Raw genomic sequence first — 24,724 nt, 5'->3', positions numbered from 1 at the left:
AGGAAAATAACCCTAACCTATCCAATCTCTCCTCATAGCTAAACTTTTCTAACACTGGCAACATTCTTGTAAACCTCCTCTGCATTCTCTCCAGAGCTATTATGTCCTTCCTGTAATGTGGTAGCCAAAACTGCACACAATACTCCAGTTGTGGCCTCACCAGTGTTTTATACAATTACAACATCATATCCTTACTTTTATATTCTATATCTCTGCCAGTGAAGGAGAGCATTCCATATGCCTTCTTTACAACCTTGTCCTCCCTAAATGTATGAGCTCACACTTCTCTATGTTAAAATCCATCTGCCACTTTACCGCCAACTCCACCAACCCATCTATATCATTTTGGAGATTATGGCTATCCTCTACACATCCACTACTCAGCCAATCTTTGTGTCATCTGCAAATTTCCTAATCGTGCCCCCCACATTCAAGTCCAAATCGTTAATATATAACACAAACAGCAAGGGTCCCAACACCGAGTCATGTGGAACACCACTTAACACATCTTTCCATTCGTAAGGGCATCCATCGACCATTACCTTTGTTTCCTGTTACAAAGCCAACCTTTTTTCCATTTTGCCATATTACCCTGAATCCCATGGGCTTTTACTTTCCTCACCAACCTGGCATGTGGGACCTTGTCAAATGCCTTGCTAAAATCCATGTACGCAACATCCAGTGCACTACCTTCATCAGTCCTTCTTGTCACTTCCTCAAAGAATCCAATCAAATTTGTGAGGCAAGACCTTCCTTTAACAATTCCATGCTGACAATCCCTGACTAGTCCATGCCTTTCCACATGATGGTTCCTGTGGGTCTGGAATCGCATGTAGGCCTAACCAGGTAAAGCAGATTTCCTTCCCACAAGAACATTAGTCGACAATGGTTTCATGGTCATCATTAGACATTTAATTCCGGATTTGTATTGAATTCAAATTCCACCTTCTGCCCAGCATTACCCTGGGTCTCTAGATTACTAGTCCAGTGACAATACCACATTTAGGGAGGTCAAACAGTTACAGGGATTACACAATAAATGGGAATATACTAAGAGGGGTAGATGAAGTGAGAGATCTTGACGTACAAGTACACAGGTCCCTGAAGGCAGCAGTTCAAGTAATACCTCCCCTACGTGGGGCATATGGCACAGAAACAGGTCATTTAGCCCAATCTGTCCACTAAGTGCCTACAATTTTGTACTTCTCTCTCATCTTTCAAAACATTACCTAAATTCATCTTGTTACAGACTGAGAAGAGAGAGTGGGAGAGACTGAAACCCCCATACCCCTTTCCCATTAGTGTGCGGTCAATTTAAGCCACCAGCAGCAGACTTTCATGGATGTAAACAAGAAGCATTATTTATTCGTACACACACATAAACCTCAGAAAGATGTATTGCAACATCAATCACACAACACATGCCCAAGAAAGATACAATTAAAGACATTTGTGCACTTCTACACATATTAAAACAAGCAGAATAGTTAGCAGTTCATGTACCTTTGAGTCCAGTGAAGCAGGGAGCTTTTCCCACTCTGGAATTGGAGTTCAGGTAAAATGGTTGCAGTCAAGCCTGGATTAACTTCAGGGTCAAAAACAGCTTGCAAGAGACAAGACGGCCGAAAGAGACGGTTGAAGGGCTGTAAGTCTTTGCTATGGGCATTTGAAGCAGTGTGCACTGTTGACGGCTGAGTCGGTGATAGAGAGTGCACAGAAGACAGTTTGAATGCATGTGGCGACCCAGGGGAGAGGAATATCGGAAGGAGTTCGAAACCCTGAACGTGAAGCGAAGGCGTCTGCGAGAAAGTGTCGTTTTGGGAGAAGATTCCAAAGAAGACCTTTGATAAGGTGCCGCACAAAAGGTTAATACACAAGATAAGATAGGTTCTTGATTGGTAAGGGGATCAAAGGTTACGGGGAGAACGCGGGAGAATGGGCTTGAGAAACTTATCAGCCATGATGGAATGGCGGAGCAGACTTGATGGGCCGAATGGCCTAATTTCTGCTCCTATGTCTTATGGTCTTATGGTCTTAAGATCACACGGAGTTAGGGGTAATATATGAGCTTGGATAGAGGATTGTCTAAACAACAGAAAGCAGAGAATTGGTATACATGGGTCTTTTTCTGGATGGCAAGCTGTAACTAGTGGGGTGCCAGAGGGTTCGGTCCTTGGGCCCCAACTATTTACAATCTATAATACTGACTTTGATTCAGGGATAGAAGGTACCATAGCTAACTTTGCAGATGACACCAAAATAGGTGGGAAAATAAGTTGTTGTGAAGAAATAAGAAATTTACAAATAGATATAGACAAGATAGGTGAATGGGCCAAAATTTGGCAGATGGAGTTTAACATGGATAAGTGTGAAGTTAACCAGCTTGGTCAGAAGAATAAAAAGGTGACTTAGTATTTAAATGGAGAGAAACTTCAGAATGCTTCAGTGCAGAGGGATCTGGGTGTCCTCGTGCATGAATCGCTGAAAGCTAGCAAACAGGTAAAGCAGATAATACAGAAGGCAAATGGAATTTTGGCATTTATTGCTAAAGGAATAGAGTATAAAAATAGGGAAGTGTTGTTGCAACTGTAAAATGCATTGGTGAGCCCGCACCTGGAGTACTGTGCACAATTTTGGTCTCCTTACTTGAGGAAGATGTAGTTGCACTGGAGGCAGTTCAGAGTAGGTTCACTAGATTGATTCCAGAGATGTGGGGCTTGTATTATGAGGAGGGATTGGACAGTTTAGGCCTATACTCGCTAGAGTTTAGAAGGATGAGAGGATATCTAATTGAGGTATATAAGATGCTAAAGGGGATAGACAAAATAGACATGGAGTGGCGGTTTCTCCTTGTGGGGCATTCTAGAACAAGAGGCCATAGCTTTAGGCTAAGGGGTGGTAGTTTTAAATCAGAGATAAGGAGGAATTACTTTTCTCAAAGGTCATGAATCTGTGGAATTAATTACCTCAGAATGCAGTGGATGCTGGGACGCTGAATAGATTTAAGGAGGAGATAGACAGATCTTTAATTAGTTTCTGGTTGAAACGTTTTGGGGAGAGGGTGGGAAATTGGAATTGAGGCCGAAATACGATCAGCCATGACTGTATTGAATGGCGGGGAAGGCTCGAGGGGCTTAATTGCCTACTCCTGCTTCTAGTTTTTATGTTCTTATGTTCTTAAGGCAGGATGCTGTGTATCTTGAATGGGAACCAAAGGTTGGTTCTGCTCCCTTGCGTCTGCTACGCTTTTTCTTCTGTGTGGTAGAAGTCATGAGTTTGGGAAGCGGTGTTGAAGGGGCTTTGGTGAGTTCCTGCAGTTCACCACGTACATGGTACACACTGATCCCATTGTGCGTCGGTGGTGGGCATTGAATATTGAAGTTGGTGGGAGGGTTGTAGACTTCCTGACGTCCACATCTTGACACCACTTTTGGGGTCTGTTTTCTGTTTTGTAGAAATTAATGATGTTAGAAATTGGGTTGGTTCATCTGCACTTTTCACCCTGTCTGACCCCCCACCCACACCATCCCCCCAGCAAAACTGGGATTCTTTTCCTAGACTTCCCACTCAAACGCATGCGCCAATCACCAAACCTGACATCTACCATGAACCAGCACAATTGGGCAAGATTTTAAAATGGAATTTGTAAAACTGTCTTGAAATATTCATTTACATATTTAAGCATGTTAAAGGGTGCAATTCTATTAATACACAGAAAATGTGTTCATTCCAAAACTTCAGGATTTTAACAACAGTATCAATCCACCTGCTGTGTGTAACATACTTTTCAAATGCTGAAACTTACTTGAAAAGAAGACAGGCCCATTTTCTGGTTATATTGGAATGCAATAGTTATTGTCTTTGTAAATTAAAAAAATCTGCATTGCAAACCCTTTAACACATGTCTGTTACAGTCCTCAATCCCAAATGACCAAGTTTATCTTTGGGGCTCTTTGGAAGGCCTGGAAACAATTGCACTACTTATTAATTCACCCTGGGATGTGGTCAGTTTTGTGTGTGGAACCAGCTTTCTCTCTGATTTCTTTTCAAAACAGACTTGCGTTCACATAGTGCCCCTCCTGTCTACAGGCATCTCAAAGCACTCCACAGCTTATAAAGTACTTTAGGTGTATAGTGACTGCTGTCATGTGGGATAAAAGTTAGCCTTTGTTTAAATATCATTGGATAAGTTTTCGTTAAATACTCACTTTATAAATTGTATAACACGGAACAGAAAATCAGAATGTTGTTTAAATGGAAAAACACTGCAGAACCTTGCAGTGTAAAGGGATCTGGGTGTCATTGTAAGTGAGCAATGAAAATTTAGCTAGCTGGTAAGGCAAGCAATTGGAAAGGTAAATGGTATGTTGTCCTTTATTGCAAAGAGGATGAAGAATACAAGTAGGGAAGTTTTGCTTCAACTCTACAGGCCATTTGTGAGACCAGACCTGGAGTACTATGTACAGCTTTGGACTCCTTAAATAAACAGGGATTAACTTGCATTGGAGGCAATTCAGAAAGGGTTCACCAGGTTGATTCCTGGAAGGAGCAGTTGGTTAATGAAGCAATCTTGACCAGGTTGGGCCGATACTCCTTCGAGTTTAGAGGAATTAGAGGTGATGTCATTGAATCATTTAAGATTGTGAGGAGATTTGACCGGGTAGATGTTGAGGTGTTTCCTCTCTGGAGGAATCAGGAACGGTGGTTGGGGGTCACAGATTCAAAGCACGGCAACTGCATGTGAGATGGAGATGAGGAGGATTTCTTTTGCACCGAGTGTCATTAATCTTTGAAATTCTTCACCCCAGAGAACAGTAGAGGTCATGTCATTGAATATATCCAAGTCTGCGTTAGAATTTGATCAACAAAGGAGTCAAAGGTTATAAGTGGCTGGTAGACAAGTGGATTTAAGGCCACAATCAAATCAGTCGGAATCTTATTGAATGGTGGAACAGGCTTGAGGGGACAAATGGCCAACTCCAGCTCCTTTTTTTTCTCTTCTCATGTAATGCAGACAGTGTTTATCATACAGATTTTCAGAATGTGTAAACCACCATGCGAAATAAGAGATTTTCATCCCCACCCTCCACTCATTCTCCTTCCTACTCAATGACTGATGTCACTCTCAACCCCATTGTCTGATGTCCCCATATATTCACAGATGCTGACACTCCAGTCATCTTCTAATCCCACCCATTCCATTTCTCCATCTGTCCATTTCCAATTAATGCCTCCATTTTCCACTTGTCTGTCCTGAACATCACGCTCAGTCCTCTCTCCTTTGGAGCTGGAATGTGGCGTTGAGAAGCAGAGGCGTAAAAGATGATAAATCAGGGCAGTTCGGTTCACAATAGGTTCAGAGTTCCAACGGGTGAGGGAAAATCCGATTGTGGAGAAAGGAGAGGAGAAAAGGAAAGGACTGACCGGAAGAGGCAGCAGTTAGTAGAACCCGGAGCTGAGTATGGAAAACCAATCGACACAACTGAAAAATGAACATCATTTCAGTTAATGCGTAATATTGAAAATAATTTATTTGCAGTAAAGGCTCTCATTGTGTATAAAATTTTCCAGTTACAAAAACATTGCCTGTTCGCCAACTCTTAATAAATATCAATAAATAAATTATCACTAAAAATTCACATTACACATTAAATAACATGTAACATTTCATTACATGAAGACATCACAACAATAAAGATCAATAAATTACAGTGGCTGAAATAGATTGAAAAGTTGGCCACTTAGGAGAGGAGAAATGGAAAGGTCAGTGCGGCCCAGGGTTTATAGGTCTGAAAACCCATATCTTGAAAGCCTGACAGTAAATTCCAGAGCAGACACCCCATCCACGGAAGTGTTAGGATTACATCAGGGGAAAATATCATAGCAAAAAATATCAATAAATAAATAAATGAGATAAATAATCCCATCATGTCACTCATTCTTCTGTGATCAGTACAATAAACTATAAAATTTGTTACAAATATATATGGAAATAGCTTTAAATTGAAAGTCTTTAAAATAAATATTCATTGCTCCCAGTTTGTAATAAACATGTATTTTTCAGTTTCTTCTGCTGATTTGTGCTATGATGAAAAGGAGCTGTTGTAAACGGGCTCTGGTCTCAGTGCGGATTATTTCCCAGGCACAGTCACTGAATTTCTGAAAAAGAAAATCATTCAGGGAAATTGATTAGAGAATGAACAGATTTCAATGTGGTGAAATGAACTACATGCCAGCAACCACACTGTCAATTATCAATTGACCCACCTCCTGCTTGAGAAACTTTTCCAGTTTCCTAAAGTAATTGTGAATGGCGAAGTTTCTCCTCATCTTGTGCTCTGATCCTGGTTTCCTAACACATTCTTCCAGCTCGCTGAGCTGCCGATCCAGGAGAATCCGGAAATTCTCCACCTCGTCCCGGGCCCATGCAACTGAACCCAGGTTCATGCTGTAGATCTTGCTGATATGACACAGGGTTTGATGGACAATCTGGATCCTGTCCTGTGCCTGTGTAAAATGTAGAGAATGACATTAGAGAGGACATGTTCTCCTTTCGTTTTAGAACAGATTATGTTAAAGAACAAAAGACAAATCAAGCTAAAAATGTTTAAAAGAGAGAAGATTAATTTTAGTGAGTTTAAAGGGGATCTGGCTCAGGTGTTTTTGAATCAAAGATTCTTTTTTCCTTTATTCTTTCATGGGATGTGGGCATCATTGGCAAAGCCAGCATTTGATGCCAATCCCTAATTTCCCTTGAACTTAATATTTCAAAGGACAGTGGAAAGTCGAACATGTGCCAAGTGCGACATGTCAGTCAGGCCAGGAATAGATAGCAGGTTTCCTTTCTTAAAGGGCATCAGTGAATCAGAAGGGCTTTTACAATGATCAATGATCATTACACGGTCAACATTACTGAGGCTCGTGTTGTATTCCACATTTATTGATTGAATTAAAATCCCACCACCTCTATGGTGGGGTTTGAACTCATGTCCCCAGAGCATTATCCTGAGCTATGATTTATTAAACCAATTGAAAGTACCACTCAGCCACCATCTCCTCCATAAGGCTACTAAGTCAAGAGAAAAGGAGCAATTGAGGCTCTTTATAAGTGGGGATCTTATGGTTGCACACTGGACTCCTTTCAATGCAGCAGAAGGGAAGGACATCCAAAGGTTGATGACCCGATAGCCAAAAGAAGTAGAGATTAAAACAAAACAGAAAAAGAAGCCTTATGTTAAATATTAGGCTCTTAGTACAGTGAGGATCCAAGCTGAATACAGACAACATGGAGAAAAATTACCAAAAGAAATGAGGAGTAAACAGAATGCATGAGAATTGATGAGCAGGTCACGTAAGAGGGAAGCTAATAACCTTTAATAAGCATGTAAATAAATGTTTGTTTGTGATGATTAGTGAGCAAAATAGAAATCTTCTTGTGGGATTCAAAGGCCATGGCTGAGGAACTAAACCAATTCTTGGAATTTGTCTTCACTTCACAAGCAGATGCTTCAAAAGTCACAGTGAAGGGGGAGCGAGTAGAGAAATTGGGTAGGATAAAAAGAGATGAAGAGGAGGTACTTAATATATTGGCAGCGCTCAGGGTAGGAAAGTCACCTGGTCTGGATGGAATACAGCTGAGATTGCTGAGCGAAGTAAGGATTGAGGTAGCAGAGCTTCTGGCCTCATTCTTCCAGTCCTCTTTAGACATGAGGGACATGATGGCAGGGGAGCAGAAGATTTCTAGTAATTACATCCCATTCAAAAATGGATGAGGGATAAACCCAGTAACTACAGGCCAGATAATCTATTTTGGGATGTGGGAAACTTTCAGACACAGTAATCTCTGGGGAGGCAGGGAGAGCCTTGCTTCACCTTCTTTATGGTAGGCCAGCCGCATTCAGTGCCAGTTAGGCACTTAAGTGGTTACCAGGAGCAAGATACCAGGGTGGGTGGGTTGGGGCGGGGGGTGGGGGGTGGAGGGCGGTGGTGAGGGCTGTGGTGGTGTAGGTGGAAATCCCTGTGACTTTCACCACAGCCCGACATCTTCCTGGTGCTGGGTTACTTGACCAGGCACTGACTGCTGTTGAACGAAGGGCACCATCCCCTCAACCCCTTAATGGCAACCAGGAAGCAAATCTGACAGGGATTGCTCTTCGGAATTCCCACTAGGTGACTCCCCTGCCTGCTGCTAGTTGAATACAAGTGGCAGAGGGGCGAGACACTAACTGTGTCTCCTAGACCCTGCACCACGAGGTAACAGGAAGATTTTTTTCCTGTCTTGTTTATTCAAACCTGTCATAACCTTGTGCACATCTATCAAATGTGTCCTCAACCTCCTGTGCTGGAAATAAATGGTTACAATGCTAGATTTAGATGAGTAAATGTGAGGAGACTCGAGTGGAGCATAATCACTGGCATGGACCGATTGGGACGAATGGACTGTTTCTGTGCCACATTTCCTATCAACTGCCACTTAGAAAAAAATATGTTAGTAGGTACGAACTAGCCAGCATTCGTATATTCAAGAAAAATCATCTTTCCCAAACTTGATTGAGTTATGTGATAATGTAGCCGAGAGTGTTGATGAGGATTGTGCGCTGGATCTTGTGATGATTAGTCTTTTAAAAGTGTGCGTATGGATTTATTGACAAAATAGCAAAAGCTGATTCATTAATAACTTTCAAGAGAGAATTGGATAAATAGTCGGAGGAAAAGTTTGCATTGTAATGGGGGATGAGAGCGGGAATAATTTGAATAATTCATTCAAAGAGCTGCAGAGGTGTGATGACATCATCAGAAGTTTCAGCGCACTATTCGTATCAACACTCTCGGCTACATTATCACATAACTCAATCAAGTTTGGGAAAGGTGATTTTTCTTCAATATATGAATGTTGGTTAGTGCGTACCTACTAACCTAATTTTTTCCACGAGGCAGTTGATAGGAAATGTGGCACAGAAACAGGCCATTCGGCCCAATCGGTCTCCTTCAGCACAAGATCATTCTATGATTCTATGAATCACCCTGCCTGCGTGATTAATGCCCCAAATTCAATCAGTGCAGCCCAGGAGGGAGATGTTTCGAGGAGGCAAATTGTTAAAGGGAATAAGATGATTAGAGGAAGTGAGGTGGTTAGAGGCAGTAAGATAATTATAGGGTGTTAGGTTGAGAAAAGTTGAGAAGTTTTCACGAAGTCAATGATCAGAGGACAAAACGCACTCAACATCGCCCTCATCCTGATGACTACATTTGTGTCCGGCTGCATCAAGCTGTGCGTGGACCCTTGGAACGCAAACTGCAAGTGCTGACTTTCAACCTGTCCCCGGTGTTGCAAAGGATGGGACTGGCCTTGTTGTCGCGAACACTCGAAGCCTTTGGAACCTGACTCACCACCTATCCCCTGTAGAAATGCTTAGCAGAGAAACACCTTTGACAACAGGCCCAGCAGGCAGTGGTCTGCACGGAATAATCTAGAGGCCCTGCAGGAAAAGGAGATGTGAGATTCAGTCGGTGGTTCCCAGAACAGGTAGTTCGAGGGAGGGACATAATATCAGGGAGGGAGATAGTTGGAGTTAAGGGGGTAGTGAGTGCGGTTAGAGAGAGTGATATAGTTCATGAGTGAGATAGTGAGTGAAATACAATAAGTGAGACTGCACCTACATTCACAATGGGTACAAATCACTCTATTCCAAATTCCTGATGTGGAAGTTTCCGATCCGGTTGTTGATCTTACTTTGTATAAAAGCACTGTGTGAATCAAATAAACTGAGTGTTCACTCACCTCTAATTCCTTCGAGAGTTTCACCAGGTTCAAGGGTTTGGTTTTCAGTGAGAGTCTCTGTCTTATACAGTGTCGGGGAAAGGGTCCGCCCTGAGAGGGGAAAACAATCACTGTTACAATCAGCCCCAAAAACTCAAATACTGGAGAATCACAGACTATTCATTGCACAAAATGACAAATCGCAAAACATTTCCCCTGATGTGACATTTCACAGCAAGCGGACACAATGTGATTCACCTCCTGCTCTGACTGCAGGTTCAACTCACCATTGCATTCAGTTTTCTGAGAGTCTCTGTGTTGAGAACTTGCTGTAACTGCAGCCTGTCACATCCCAGAATGAGGGTCCCGGACAAGGAGAGCAACACCATCCAAAATCTCCAGATACTCGCCAAAGCCATGATCAAGCGACCCAGAGTGAATCGCTCCGACCTGAGGATCATGCACTGACCAGATCTGGGTTCAACTTCGAACAACGGTTCTTCTGAAGCGAATGAAACACCGGGAGTGGGAAAGCTGCCGCTTGTGAAGCCGGAGCGACCGCCTGAACATCCAGTCCTGTGTGTGTGTGTGTGTGTGCGAATTGTGCTGGGAGGAGCTGTCGTTGTGAAGAGGGGGGACTGGCGATGTTGCTATTACATTCGAAAAGCGAAATCTGGTTGCGGGAGATTTGGAAGAATTTCAGGAGAGGACGAGTTTGTCTGCTCCCTGTCTGAGGTAAGGAATCTGAAATCTGGAGATTCCTGAACCAGTGACTGGAAGATGCCGAGAGGAAATCACAACCCGCGCTCGGTTCCTGGTCAACGTTCCAACAATTTGGATCAATATAATTCATAACGCTTTGGGAAAAATATAATGTTTCCTCCAAATTGAACGGATTCGCATTAAGGGGGCAATAAAGGGGCCTTTGGTTAGATTGTTAGATTATAAGGCTGTTCGTGTTCTTGAGTTCTCTGCCTGAAAGCAGGTTCGACCCATTGCATCACAAGATCTCCATAAGGTGATAGTCAAATTAATAAATTACATTCAATATGCCCGTGACATATGTAAACTATTCTCCTCCTTCTCGCCCTGTCCGCAATCTTTGACAAGGTCGACGAGACCATCAGAATTGAACTTTCTCCACCATGGGCCTGCTGGTTGGGGATACACTGCCTGGCTCCCACTGTCTAAATGCAGACTGTAAACCCCCAGAATAGCATCTCTTCTCCACCATCACCCACCCAGCCCCAACCTTTAGCCTCTGTGTGCCCAAGGACCTATCTTTGGTCCCTTTCTATTTCTCATCAACACGCCGCCCCTCGGGGAGATCAAACAAAACACAGCGTCAGTCTCCTGGATAAGAAATGCTTGACTTTAAAATCCTCATCCTCATTTTCAAATCACTCCAGGCCCTAAACACTCCCTATCTCTGTAATCACCTCCAGCCTTTCAACCTTCTGAGATACCAGCTCTCCTCTAATTCTACCGTCTCCACAATCCCCACTTTAACTATTCCACCATTGGGGGCGGTCCCTTCGCCTGCCGAACTCTCAACCTCAGTAATTTCTGACCTAAACCTCTCCGACTCTTTCCCCCTATTTCGCCATTAAAACGCTCCTTAAAATCAACTTCTTTGACCAAGCTTTTAGTCACCTGCTTTAATATCTTCTCCTGTGACTTGGCATCAATTGTCCACAGTGTCACAATGTCTTTACATTGCAGAAGAAGGCCATTTGGCCCATCGAGTCTGCACTGCTTCTCTGAAAGAGCATTCAACATAGTTGCGCTCCCCTGCCTTATCCTTGTAACCTTGCACATTCTCTCTCTTTTCAGGAAGAAATCCAATTCCCTGTTCAATGCCTCGATCGAACCTGCCCCCAACACACTTTCAGGAAGTTTGCCCCAGACTCCAACCACCTTCTGGGTTCAAATACTTTTCCTCACATTACATTTACTCCTTTTGCCAACTATTTTGAACCTGTGCCCTCTAACTATTGATGTTCGCTTTAGTGGAAACAGTTTCTCATTACTTACCCTGTCCATACCCCCCAGCGACTTGAGTCCCTCAATCAAGTGTCATCTCCACCATCTCTTCTCCAAGCAAAACAGTGCCAACCTCTCCAATCCACCCGCATAGCTACAGTTTATTATCCAGGGAATCATTCTTGTGAATCTCCACTGTACTCTCACCAATGCCTTCACATCCTTCCTCAAGAATGGTGCGAAGAACTGGACACAGTACTCCAAATGACGCCTAACTAGAGTCTCATACAAGTTCGACATGACCTCTTTTCTCTAGCACTCAATGCCCTTATTAATAAAGCCTAAGCTACTATATGCTTTTTAACAGCTCTCTCAACATGCCATGCCATTTTCATTGACCAATCCGTATATACACCGAAGTTCCTCTGTTCCAGTACCTACTGTACAGTCACTCCCTTTAATTTATACCGTCCCTCCTTACCTTTCCTGCCAAAACGGATCACCTCACAGTTCTCTGCATTGAACTACATCTGCCACTTGTCTGCCCAGTCCACCAACATGTCTATGTCCTTTTTAAGTTCAACACCATCCCCGTCACAGTCGGCAACATTTCCAACTTCATATCATCTGAAAAGTTTGAAATCTTGCTGTGCCCACCACAACAAATGTTGCTGTGTAACATTCCCGTGAGGCACCTTGAGACCTTAAAGTCGCTCTATCATTCTGAATGGTTGTTACTGATGGGCTGCCTCTGATTTGCCCCCTCTCCCCTTTCAGGGTCACATTCCGCTTCTTCCGTCACTGAGTGCCCTCCTCCTCAATGTCTGCTTTCCAATTTCCTCTCAGATCCCATTTGAACCTTCGCCCAGACTCAGATTTAATCTCTCCTGGAGGCTGATTCCCTCTCTACCCTCAACATAATTACCGACTCGGTGTTTTGGGTTCAACTCACCATTGCATTCAGTTTGCTGAGAGTCTCTGTGTTGAGAACTTGCTGTAACTGCAGCCTGTCACATCCCAGACTGAGGGTCCCGGACAAGAAGAGCAACATCATCCAAAATCTCCAGATACTCGCCAAAGCCATGATCAAGCGACCCAGAGTGAAACACCGATGTGAAAGATGAGAAACCGGCGGCTTCGTGGTTCCGCGGCGAAAACGGTTCTTGCGAGCGGATTTAAACTGGGAAAGTCAAATCGGAGCCGCTTGTGATCCGGGAGCGAGCGCCTGTGCTGCCGAACGGTGTGAGTGTGAGTGTGGAGTCTGCTCGGTGCTCTCACTGGCACTGCCATGCTGTCGGCTTTAACGTGTGGAATTACATTCGAAAAGTGAAAACGGGCTCGAGGATTTTTGGAAGAGCTGCGGGAGATCAATAGTTTGTCCGGTTTCCTTTCTGAGGTCCGGAATGTAAAAGCTGGAGATTCCGGAAGCAGCGAGTGGAAAATCCCCGGTTGAAAATCACAGGCAGCGCTCGGTTCCAGCTCAGTGTTGTGTGGCTTCAGCTCACCTGGGGCACGAAGGTGGTGTAGAGGGAGGCTCTGAATTGGGGGCAGTGTGAACATGTATCGGGGGCTGGATTTTATCATCCGGATTATAGAGAGAGCGACAGCGGTGATCCGGTGCGGCGGCTTTTAGTGCTGACATTGGGCCCCATGAAGAGCGATTCCCTTTGAAATCCACTGTGTCCCCGCGGTGTGTTCACCTGGCGCTTGTCCTGTTCACACTTCACAGGTTGGACATTGCAGACAGCTCGGCTCACAGCCCAGGGACACCGCTTCATGGAGACAGACTCCGCTCCGATTGACCTGTCCCACAATCTGCTCTTTAACTGGGAGAAGTTTCTCATTTCTCGGTTGTTTTCTGGAGCCATTTTCAGAGTCGGATTGAAAGAATATTTGATCTGCTCCGATTCTGAGTCCAAAAGTGATCCCGCTCTCTTTTCTTTCATCCTTTCTTTCTTGTCTCTCTCCCGGGAAGTGTCCGTGTCACTTTCTCTCTGCAAATTAACCTGGTGTCAATTTCAGCCCAAAGTGAAAGTGTCTGAAGGAAAGTGACGTGTTTTGTCATTTCCGAAAGGGAGGAGGGTTTGTAAAGAGGGTGAATCAGACTGAGAGGGGTGAGGGGCAGTTGGGAAAAGCTTTAGGGTATTCGGTAAATGTCCGGGTACATAGGAAATGTCACCAAATCCCTCTCAGCTGGAAGTGTCACCAAAATCTACCGTCCGGGTGGATGTGGGAGCGGAATCCCACATTCCCCAACTGGAGACTGGAGAGAAACTACAATTTACAACAATGCTGTTATTGGCGAATAGAACAGTGGGAATTGTAATTATTGAAGGCGGAGGCGGAAGGAGAGTCAGGGAACTGAAGGAAGAATATTAAAAACACTGGCGAGTGACATTAGAGGAAATAGGAAGGACCTACGGGAGCGTGTGCATTTTTACCTTACAAAAATCTGCGGCCCATTCACAGCTACTTTTGCATAATTTGGCTTCATTTCTTCCTTGATGGGACGTGGGCGTCTCTGGAAAGGCCAGAATTTGTTGCTCCTCCCTAATTACCCGACAGAAGGTGGCGATTAACCGCCCCCTTTAACCCCTGAACTGCTGCCGTTCATGTGGTGTAGGTGAATTTACAGGGGTGTTGGGATGGGTTTTCCAGGAGTGTTAGCCAGTAACAGTGAAGAAATGGTAAATAGTTCCAAGTCAGTATGCTTGTCCCTTGAATGGGAAGCAACCTTTGCTGTTTTGTAGAAATTAATGGTGATGGAAATTAGGTTGGTTCATCCCCACTTTTTTGGAATTGGAATGCAATATTTATTGTCTTTGTAACTTAATAAAGTTGCTTTGCAAACCTTTTAACACATGTCTGTTGCTGTGCTCAAACCCAAATCATCCGGTTTATTTTTTGGGGCCCTTTGGAAGGCCTGTAAACAACTGCACTGCTGATAAATTCACCCTGGAGTGAGGGCAGTTTTGTGTGTCGGTCCAGATTTCTCTATGATATTTTTTTCAAAACAGGCTTGCATTCACATTGTGCCCTTCCTGACCACAGGTGTCTCAAAGCACTCAGCAGCTTATAAAGTACTTTTGATATAAAGTGACTATGGTAATGTAGGACACAAGTTAGCCTTTGTTGTGCCCAGCAGAAAGTCAGAATGTTTTTTAAATGGAGAAAGAACACAGAATCTATCAGTGCAGAGGGACCTGGGTGTCCTTAGAAATGAGCAATGAAAATTTAGCAAACAGGTCGAGCAAAGAATTGGAAAAGTAAATGGTATGTTGTCCTTTATTGCAAAGAGGATGAAGAATACAAGTAGGGAAGTTTTGCTTCAACTCTACAGGCCATTTGTGAGACCAGGCCTGGAGTACTATGTACAGCTTTGGTCTCCTTATTTAAGCAGGGATTAACTTGCATTGGAGACACTTCAGAGAGGGTTCACCAGGTTGATTCCTGGAAAGAGAAGTTGGTTTATGAAGCAATCTTAACCAGGTTGAGCCTATACTCCTTTGAGTTTTGAAGAATGAGAGGTGATGTCATTAATTCATTTAAGATTGTGAGGAGATTTGACCGGGTGGATGTTGAGGTGGTTCCTCTCTTGGGGAGGCTGTAACTAGGGCCAAGGTTTCAATATGCAGCAACTGCACGTGAGACGGCGATGAGGAGGATTTCTTTTGCCCCGAGTGTCATTAATCTTTTAAATCTCCACCTCAGAGAACAGTGGAGGTTGTGTTATTGAATATATTCAAGTCTGAGTTAGATGGGATTGATCAACAAAGAAGTCAAAGGTTATAGGTGGCAGGCAGGGGAGTGGATTTAAGGCCACGATCAAATCAGTCGTTATCTTATTGAATGGTGGAGCAGGCTTGGATGGCCTTTTTTCTTCTGTTCTAATGTAATGCAGACAGTATTTATCATACAGATTTTCAGTAGGTGTAAACAACCGTGCGAAATAAAAGATTTTCATCCCCACTCTCCACTCATTCTCCTTCCTACTAATTGCCTGATGTCACTCTCAACCCCATTGTCTGATGTCCACATATATTCACACAGGCTGACACTTCAGTCATCTTCTATGTCCACCCATTCCATTTCTCCATCTGGCCATTTCTAATTTATGCCTCTATTTTCCATTTGCCTCCTGAACATCATGCTCAGTGCTCTCTCCTTTGGAGCTGGAATGTGGCGTTGAGAAGCAGAGGGGTAAAAGATGATAAATCAGGGCAGTTCGGTTCACAATACGTTCACAGTTCCAACGGGTGAGGGAAAACCTGATTGTGCAGAAAGGAGAGCAGAACAGAGAAGGGCTGACAGGACGAGGCAGCAGGTGGGAAAATCCAGAGCATTTATACTGAGTATGGAAAGCCAACCGACAGAATTGAAAAATGAACATCATTCCAGTCAATGCGTAATATTGAAAACAATTTATTTTAGCAAAGGCTTTCATTGTGTATAAAATTTACCAGTTACAAAAATATTTAGCTCTTCTCCAACTCTTGATAAATATCAATAAATAAACTATCATTAAAAATTCACATTACACATTAAATAACATGTAACATTTCATTACATGAAGACATCACAATAATAAAGATCAATAAATTACAGTGGCTGAAATAGATTGAAAAGTTGGCCACCTAGGAGAGGAGAAATGGAAAGGTCAGTGCGGCCCAGGGTTTATAGGTCTGAAAACCCATATCTTGAAAGCCTACCAGTAAATTCCAGAGCAGACACCCCACCCGCTAAAGGATAGGATTATATCAGAGGAAAATGTCATAGCAAAAAATATCAATAAATAAATAAATAAATAAAATAAATAATCCCATCATGTCACTCATTGTTCTGTCATCAGTACAATAAAATATAAAATTTGTTACAAATATATATATAAATAACTTTATGTTAAAAGCCATTAAAATAAATAATCTTTGCTCCCAGTCTATGCTAAACATCTCTTTCTCAGTTTCTTCTGCTGATTTGTGCTATGATGAAAAGGAGTTGTTGTAAACGGGCTCTGGTCTCATTGCGGATTATTTCCCAGGCACAGTCACTGAATTTCTGAAAAAGAAAGTTATTCAGGGAAACCGATTAGAGAATGAGCAGATTTAAATGTGGTGAAATGAACTACATGCCAGCAATCACATTGTCATTTATCAATTGACCTACCTCCTGTTTGAGAAACTTTTCCAGTTTCCTAAAGTAATTGTGAATGGCAGAGTTTCTCCTCATCTTGTGCTCTGATCCTGCTTTCCTGACACATTCTTCCAGCTCACCGAGCTGCCGATCCAGGAGAAGCCGGAGGTTTTCCAGCTTGTCCTGGGCCCATGTGGCTGAACCCAGGTTCATGCTGTAGATCTTGCTGATGTGACGCAGCGTTTGATGGACAATCTGGATCCTGTCCTGTGCCTGTGTATAATGTAGAGAATGACATTAGAGAGGACATGTTCACCTTTAGTTTTAGTACAGACTATGTTAAAGAACAAAATTCAAATAGAGCTAAAATCGGTCAAAAAGGGGAGGATTAATTTTAGTGCGTTTAAATGGGATCTGGCCCAGGTGTATTTGAATCAAGGATTCTTTTTTCCTTTATTCATTCATGGGATGTGGGCATCACTGGCAAAGCCAGCATTAGATGCCCATCCCTAATGTCCCTTGAACTGAATATTTGAAAGGACAGTGAAGATTCGACCATGTGCTGAGAGTGACATGTCATCCAGTCCAGGTGCAGAAGTCACGTTTCCTTTCTTAAAAGGCATTAGTGAATCAGAAGGGTTTTACAAAGATCCATGATAGTTGCATGGTCAGTATTACTGACACTAGTGTTATATTCCACGTTTATTGATTGAATTAAAATTCCACCATCTGTGTGATGGGGCATGAACTCAGGTGCCCAGAGCATTAGCCTAGGTCATGAATTATTAAACCTGTGAATCTACCACTAAGCCACCATCTCCTCTTAAATAGTGCATCCTCGGGAGGAAAGTAGCAATTGAGGCTCTTTTTAAGTGGAGATGTTATGGTTGCAGACTGGACTCCTTTCAATGAAGCAGAAAGGAAGGGCGTTGAAAGGTCAATGACGTCATCGCCAAAAGATGTAGAGATTAAAACAAAACAGAAAACGAAGCCTTATGTGAAACATTAGGCTCTTAGCACAGTGAGGAACCAAGCTGAATGCAGCCAATATGGAGAAATGTTATCAAAAGAAATGAGGAATAAACAGAATGCATGAAAATTGATGAGCAGATCACGTAAGAGGGAAGCTAAAAACCTTTAATAAGCATGTAAATAAATGTTTGTTTGTGATGATTAGTGAGCAAAAAATAAATCTTCTTGTGGGATACAAAGGACATGGCGGAGGATCTAAACCAATTCTTGGAATTTGTCTTCACTTCACAAGCAGATGCTTCAAAAGTCACAGTGAAGGGGGAGCGAGTAGAGAAATTGGGCAGGATAAAAATAGATAAAGAGGAGGTACGTAAAATATTGGCAGCACTCAGGTTGGGAAAGTCACCTGGTCTGGACGGAATACAGCTGAGATTGCTGAGGAAAGCAAGGGTTTTAATAACACTTCTGGCCGCATTCCTCCAGTCCTCTTTAGATATGAGGGACATGATGGCAGCGGACCAGAAGATTTCAAATACTTACATCCCATTCAAAAATGGAAGAGGGATAAATCCAACAACTCCAGGCCAGTTAGTCCATTTTGGGTGGTGGGAAACCTTCAGACACAATGATCTCTGGGGAGACATCTTTACCATCAAATTATCTTTACCAAGCTTGATTGTGTTAAGTGATAATGTAGCAGAGAGTGTTGATGAGGATTGTGCGCTGGATCTTCTGATGATTAGCCTTTTAAAAGTGTGCGTACGGATTGATTTACAAAACAGCAAAAGCAGATTCAATAATAACTTTCAAGAGAGAATTGGATAAATAGTCAGAGAAAAATTTTGCATTGTAATGGGGGATGAAAGCGGGATTAATTTGAATCGTTCATTCAAAGTGCTGCAGAGGTATGATGACATCATCAGAAGATTAAGCGCACTAATCTCATGAAGACGCTCTGCTACATTATCACATAACTCAATCAAGTTTGGGAAAGGTGATTTTTCTTGAATATATGAATGCTGGTTAGTGCGTACCTACTAACGTATTTATCCACCAGGTAGTTGATCGGAAACGTGGCACAGAAACAGACCATTCTGCCCAATCGGACTCCTTCAGCACAGGATCATTCTATGATCCTATGACCTATCCTGCCTGCGTGATTCATGCCCCAAAGTCATTCAGTGCAGCTCAGGAGTGAGATGTTTCGAGGGAGGCAAATTGTTACAGGGAATAAGATGTTTAGAGGAAGTGAGGTGGTTAGAGGCGGTGAGAAAATTATAGGGTGTTAGGTTGAGAAAAGTTGAGAAGTTTTCACGAAGTCAATGATCAGAGGACAAAACGCACTCAACATCGCCCTCATCCTGATGACTACATTTGTGTCTGGCTGCATCAAGCTGTGCGTGGACCCTTTGAACGCAAACTGCAAGTGTTGAGTTTAAACCTGTCCCCGGTGTTGTAAAGCATGGGAGTGGCCTTGTTGTCGGGAACACTCGAAGCCTTTGGAACTTGCCTCACCACCTATCCCGTGTAGAAATGTTTAGGCAGAGAAACATCTTTGACAACAGGCCCATCAGGCAGTGGTCTGCACGGAATAATCTAGAGGCCCTGCAGGAAAAGGAGATGGGAGATCCAGTCGGATGGTTCCCAGAGCAGGTAGTTAGCGGGAGGGACATAATATCAGGGAGGGAGAGAGTTGGAGATAAGGGGTAGTGAGTGCGGTTAGAGAGAGTGATATAGTTCATGAGTGAGATAGTGAGTGAAATACAATAAGTGAGACTGCTCCTACATTCACAATGGGTACAAATCACTCTGTTCCAAATTCCTGATGTGGAAGTTTCCGATCCGGTTGTTGATCTTACTTTGTATAAAAGCCCTGTGTGAATCAAATGAACCGAGTGTTTACTCACCTCTAATTCCTTCGAGAGTTTCACCAGGTTCAAGGGTTTGGTTTTCAGTGAGAGTCTCTGTCTTATACAGTGTCGGGGAAAGGGTCCGCCCTGAGAGGGGAAAACAATCACTGTTACAATCAGCCCCATAAATTCAAATACTGAAGAATCACCGACTATTCATTGCACAAAATGACAAATCGCAAAACATTTCCCCTGATGTGACATTTCACAGCAAGCGGACACAATGTGATTCACCTCCTGCTCTGGCTGCAGGTTCAACTCACCATTGCATTCAGTTTTCTGAGAGTCTCTGTGTTGAGAACTTGCTGTAAGTGCAGCCTGTCACATCCCAGACTGAGGGTCCCGGACAAGAAGAGCAACACCATCCAGAATCTCCAGATACTCGCCAAAGCCATGATCAAGAGACCCAGAGTGAAACACCCCGAGCTGAGGATCAGACACTGACTGGATCCGGGATCAACTCCGAAAGACACTTCCTTTGAAGCGAATGAAACACCAGGCGTGGAAATGCTGCCGCTTGTGAAGCCGGAGCGACCGCCTGAATGTCCAGTCCTGTGTGTGTGTGTATGTTTGTGTGAGAATTGTGCTGGGAGTTGCTGTCGCTGTGAAGAGGGGGGACTGGCGATGTTGCTATTACACCCGAAAAGTGAAATCTGCTTGCGGGAGTTTTGGAAGGACTTCAGGAGCGGACGAGTTTGTCTGCTCCCTGTCTGAGGTAAGGAATCTGAAATCTGGAGATTCCTGAACCAGTGACTGGAAGATGCCCGAGAGAAAATCACAACACGCGCTCGGTTCCAGCTCAAAGTTCTATAATTTTGATCAAAAGTATTAACAATATTTTGGGAAAATTATAATGTTTCCTCCAAATTGAACTGATTCACATCAAGGGGGCAATGAAGGGGCATTTGGTTACATTGATAGGTTATAAGGCTGTAGTTGTTCTTGAGTTCTCTGCCTGAAAGCAGGTCCGACCCATTGCATCACAAGATCTCCATAAGATGATAGATAAATTCATAAATTACATTCAACATGCCCGTGACATACGTAAACTGTTCTCCTCCTTCTCGCCCTGTCCGCAACCTTTGACATGTTCGACATGAACATCAGAATTCAACATTCTCCACCATGGGCCTGCTGGTTGGGGATACACTGCCTGGCTCCCACTGTCTAAATGCAGCCTATAAACCCCCAGAATGGCATCTCTTCTCAACCATCACCCACCCAGCCCCAACGTTTAGCCCCTGTGTCCCCAAGAATCTATTTTTGGTCCCTTTCTATTTCTGTTCGACATGCCACTCCTCAGGGAGATCAAACAAAACACAGCGTCAGTCTCCTGGATAAGAAATACCTTCATTTTAAAATTCTCATCCTCATTTTCAAATATTGAAAGCACTGTGTGAAGTTTGCTCCAATCACATCCTGGGTTCAAAAATTGCTCCTCACATCACATTTACTCATTTTGCCAACTATTTTGAACCTTTGCCCTATATTTCTTGATGTTCGCTTTAGTGGAGACAGTTTCTCATTATTTACCCTGTCCATACCCCACAGGATCTTGAGTTCCTCAATTAAACCTAATCTCCACATTCTTTTCTCCAAGGAAAACATTGACAACCTCTCCAATCCTCCCGCGTAGATACAGTTCATTATCCTGGGAATCATTCTTGTGCATCTCTTCTGTACTTTCACCAATACCCTCACATCTTTCCTCAAGTATGGTGCCCAGAACAGTATTCCAGATGATGCCTAACTAGTGTCTTATACAAGTTCGACATGACCTCTTTTCTGTTCTACTCAATGCCACGATTAATAAAGCCTAAGCTAGTATATGCTTTATTAACTGCTCTCTCAATATGCCCAGCCATCTTCACTGACCAATCCGCATATACACCGAGGTCCCTCTGTTCCTGCACCTCCTGTAGAGTCACTCCCTTTATTTTGTACCGTCTCACTTTATCTTGCCTCCCAAAACTTATCACCTCACACTTCTCTGCACTAAACTTCATCTGCCGCTTGTCTGCCCAATCCACCAACATGTCTATGTCCTTTTTAAGTTCAACACCATCCCCGTCACTGTCGACAGCATTTCCAACTTCGTATCATCTGCAAAGTTTGAAATCTTGCTGTGCCCACCACAACAAATGTTGCTGTATAACATTCCCGTGAGGCACCTTGAGACCTTAAAGTGGCTCTATTATTCTGAATGGTTGTTACTGATGGGCTGTCTCTGATTTGCCCCCTCTCCCCCTTCAGGGTCACATTCCGCTCCGTCCGTCACTGAGCGCCCTCCTCCTCAATGTCTGCTTTCCAGTTTCCTCTCGGATCCCATTTGTTCCTTCACCCAAATTCAGATTTAATCTCTCCTGGAGGCTGATTCCCTCTCTCCCCTCAACATAATTACCGACTCGGTGTTTTGGGTTCAACTCACCATTGCATTCAGTATGCTGAGAGTCTCTGTGTTGAGAACTTGCTGTAACTGCAGCCTGTCACATCCCAGACTGAGGGTCCCGGACAAGAAGAGCAACACCATCCAAAATCTCCAGATACTCGCCAAAGCCATGATCAAGCGACCCAGAGTGAAACACCGATGTGAAAGATGAGAAACCGGCGGCTTCGTGGTTCCGCGGCGAAAACGGTTCTTGCGAGCGGATTTAAACTCGGAAAGTCGAATCGGAGCCGCTTGTGATCCGGGAGCGAGCGCCTGTGCTGCCGAACGGTGTGAGTGTGAGTGTGGAGTCTGCTCGGTGCTCTCACTGGCGCTGCCATGCTGTCGGCTTTAATGTGTGGCATTACATTCGAAAAGTGAAAACGGGCTCGAGGATTTTTGGAAGAGCTGCGGGAGATCAATAGTTTGTCCGGTTTCCTTTCTGAGGTCAGGAATGTAAAAGCTGGAGATTCCGGAAGCAGCGAGTGGAAAATCCCCGGTTGAAAATCACAGGCAGCGCTCGGTTCCAGCTCAGTGTTGTGTGGCTTCAGCTCACCTGGGGCACGAAGGTGGTGTAGAGGGAGGCTCTGAATTGGGGGCAGTGTGAACATGTATCGGGGGCTGGATTTTATCATCCGGATTATAGAGAGAGCGACAGCGGTGATCCGGTGCGGCGGCTTTTAGTGCTGACATTGGGCCCCATGGAGAGCGATTCCCTTTGAAATCCACTGTGTCCCCGCGGTGTGTTCACCTGGCGCTTGTCCTGTTCACACTTCACAGGTTGGACATTGCAGACAGCTCGGCTCACAGCCCAGGGACACCGCTTCATGGGGACAGACTCCGCTCCGATTGACCTGTCCCACAATCTGCTCTTTAACTGGGAGAAGTTTCTCATTTCTCGGTTGTTTTCTGGAGCCATTTTCAGAGTCGGATTGAAAGAATATTTGATCTGCTCCGATTCTGAGTCCGAAAGTGATCCCGCTCTCTTTTCTTTCATCATTTCTTTCTTGTCTCTCTCCCGGGAAAGTGTCCGTGTCACTTTCTTTCTGGAAATTAACCTGGTGTCAATTTCATCCCAAAGCGAAAGTGCCTGAAGGAAAGTGACGTGTTTTGTCATTTCCGAAAGGGAGGAGGGTATGTAAAGAGGGTGGATCAGACTGAGAGGGGTGAGGGGCAGTTGGGAAAAGCTTTAGGGTATTCGGTAAATGCCCGGCTACATAGGAAATGTCACCAAATCCCTCTCAGCTGGAAGTGTGACCAAAATCTACCGTCCGGGTGGATGTGGGAGCGGAATCCCACATTCCCCAACTGGAGACTGGAGAGAAACTACAATTTACAACAATGCTGTTATTGGCGAATAAAACAGTGGGAATTGTAATTATTGAAAGCGGAGGCGGAAGGAGGGTCAGGGAACTGAAGGAAGAATATTAAAAGCACTGGCGAGTGACATTAGGGGAAATAGGAAGGACCTGCGGGAGCGTGTGCATTTTTACCTTACAAAAATCTGCCGCCCATTCACAGCTACTTTTGCATAATTAGGCTTCATTTCTTCCTTGAGGGGCGTGGGCGTCTCTGGAAAGGCCAGAATTTGTTGCTCCTCCCTAATTAACCGACAGAAGGTGGTGATGAACCGCCCCCTTTAACCCCTGAACTGCTGCCGTTCATGTGCTGTAGGTGAATTTACAGAGGTGTTGGGATGGGTTTTCCAGGAGTGTTAGCCAGTAACAGTGAAGAAATAGGAAATAGTTCCAAGTCAGTATGCTTGTCCCTTGAATGGGAAGCAAACTTTGGTGCTGCTCCCTTGCGTCTGCTACCCTTGTTCTTCTGGTTGGTAGAAGTCGTCAGTTTGGGAAGCCGTGTTGAAGGGGCTTTGTTGAGATCCTGCAGTTCACCATGTACATGGTACACACTGATCCCAGTGTGTGTCGGTGGTGGACAGTAAATATTGAAGTTGGTTGGAGCGTTGTAGACTTCCTGACGTACACAACTTGATACCACTTTTGGGGTCGGTTTTCTGTTTTGAAGAATTTAATGGTGATGGAAATTGGATTGGTTCATTCCCACTTTTTTGGAATTGGAATGCAATAGTTATTGTCTTTGTAAATTAATAAAGTTGCTTTGCAAATCTTTTAACACATGTCTGTTGCTGTGCTCAAACCCAAATCATCCAGTTTATTTTTTGGGGCCCTTTGGAATGTCTGTAAACAACTGCACTGCTGATAAATTCACCCTGGAGTGAGGGCAGTTTTGTGTGTAGGCCCCGCTTTCTCTATGATATTTTTATCAAAACAGGCTTGCATTCACATTGTGCCCTTCCTGACCACAGGTGTCTCAAAGCACTAAGCAGCTTATAAAATACTTTAGATATATAGTGACTGATGTAATGTAGGACACAAGTTAGCCTATGCTGTGCACAGCAGAAAATCAGAATGTTGTTTAAATGGAGAAAGAACACAGAATCTATCAGTGCAGAGGGACCTGGGTGTCCTTGGAACTGAGCAATGAAAATTTAGCAAACAGGTCGAGCAATTAATTGGAAAGGTA

General features: G+C 43.8%; 2 protein-coding genes across 2 annotated transcripts; both read right to left on the bottom strand.

The window, feature by feature from the left end:
- Positions 1 to 6,060: 6,060 nt before the first annotated feature.
- LOC144667766 (interferon alpha-F-like) lies at positions 6,061 to 13,025 on the bottom strand. The gene is made up of 4 exons (XM_078529209.1): positions 12,696 to 13,025; positions 9,782 to 9,871; positions 6,268 to 6,507; positions 6,061 to 6,159 (listed from the first exon to the last, which is right to left on the bottom strand). The coding sequence occupies exons 1-4, from the start codon at positions 12,825 to 12,827 to the stop codon at positions 6,061 to 6,063; spliced, it is 561 nt and encodes a 186-aa protein (XP_078385335.1). The 5' UTR covers positions 12,828 to 13,025.
- A 3,674-nt stretch (positions 13,026 to 16,699) lies between these two features.
- LOC144667765 (interferon alpha-F-like) lies at positions 16,700 to 22,470 on the bottom strand. Its single transcript, XM_078529208.1, has 4 exons — positions 22,184 to 22,470; positions 19,753 to 19,842; positions 16,907 to 17,146; positions 16,700 to 16,798 (listed from the first exon to the last, which is right to left on the bottom strand). The coding sequence occupies exons 1-4, from the start codon at positions 22,313 to 22,315 to the stop codon at positions 16,700 to 16,702; spliced, it is 561 nt and encodes a 186-aa protein (XP_078385334.1). The 5' UTR covers positions 22,316 to 22,470.
- Between the last annotated feature and the right edge of the window lie 2,254 nt (positions 22,471 to 24,724).

The sequence above is a fragment of the Cetorhinus maximus genome, chromosome 25, assembly GCF_964194155.1.
Source record: "Cetorhinus maximus chromosome 25, sCetMax3.hap1.1, whole genome shotgun sequence".
Taxonomy (NCBI): Eukaryota; Metazoa; Chordata; class Chondrichthyes; order Lamniformes; family Cetorhinidae; genus Cetorhinus; species Cetorhinus maximus.
The sequence above is the reverse complement of the archived record's forward strand: the minus strand, read 5'-3'. Positions and strand labels throughout refer to the sequence as shown.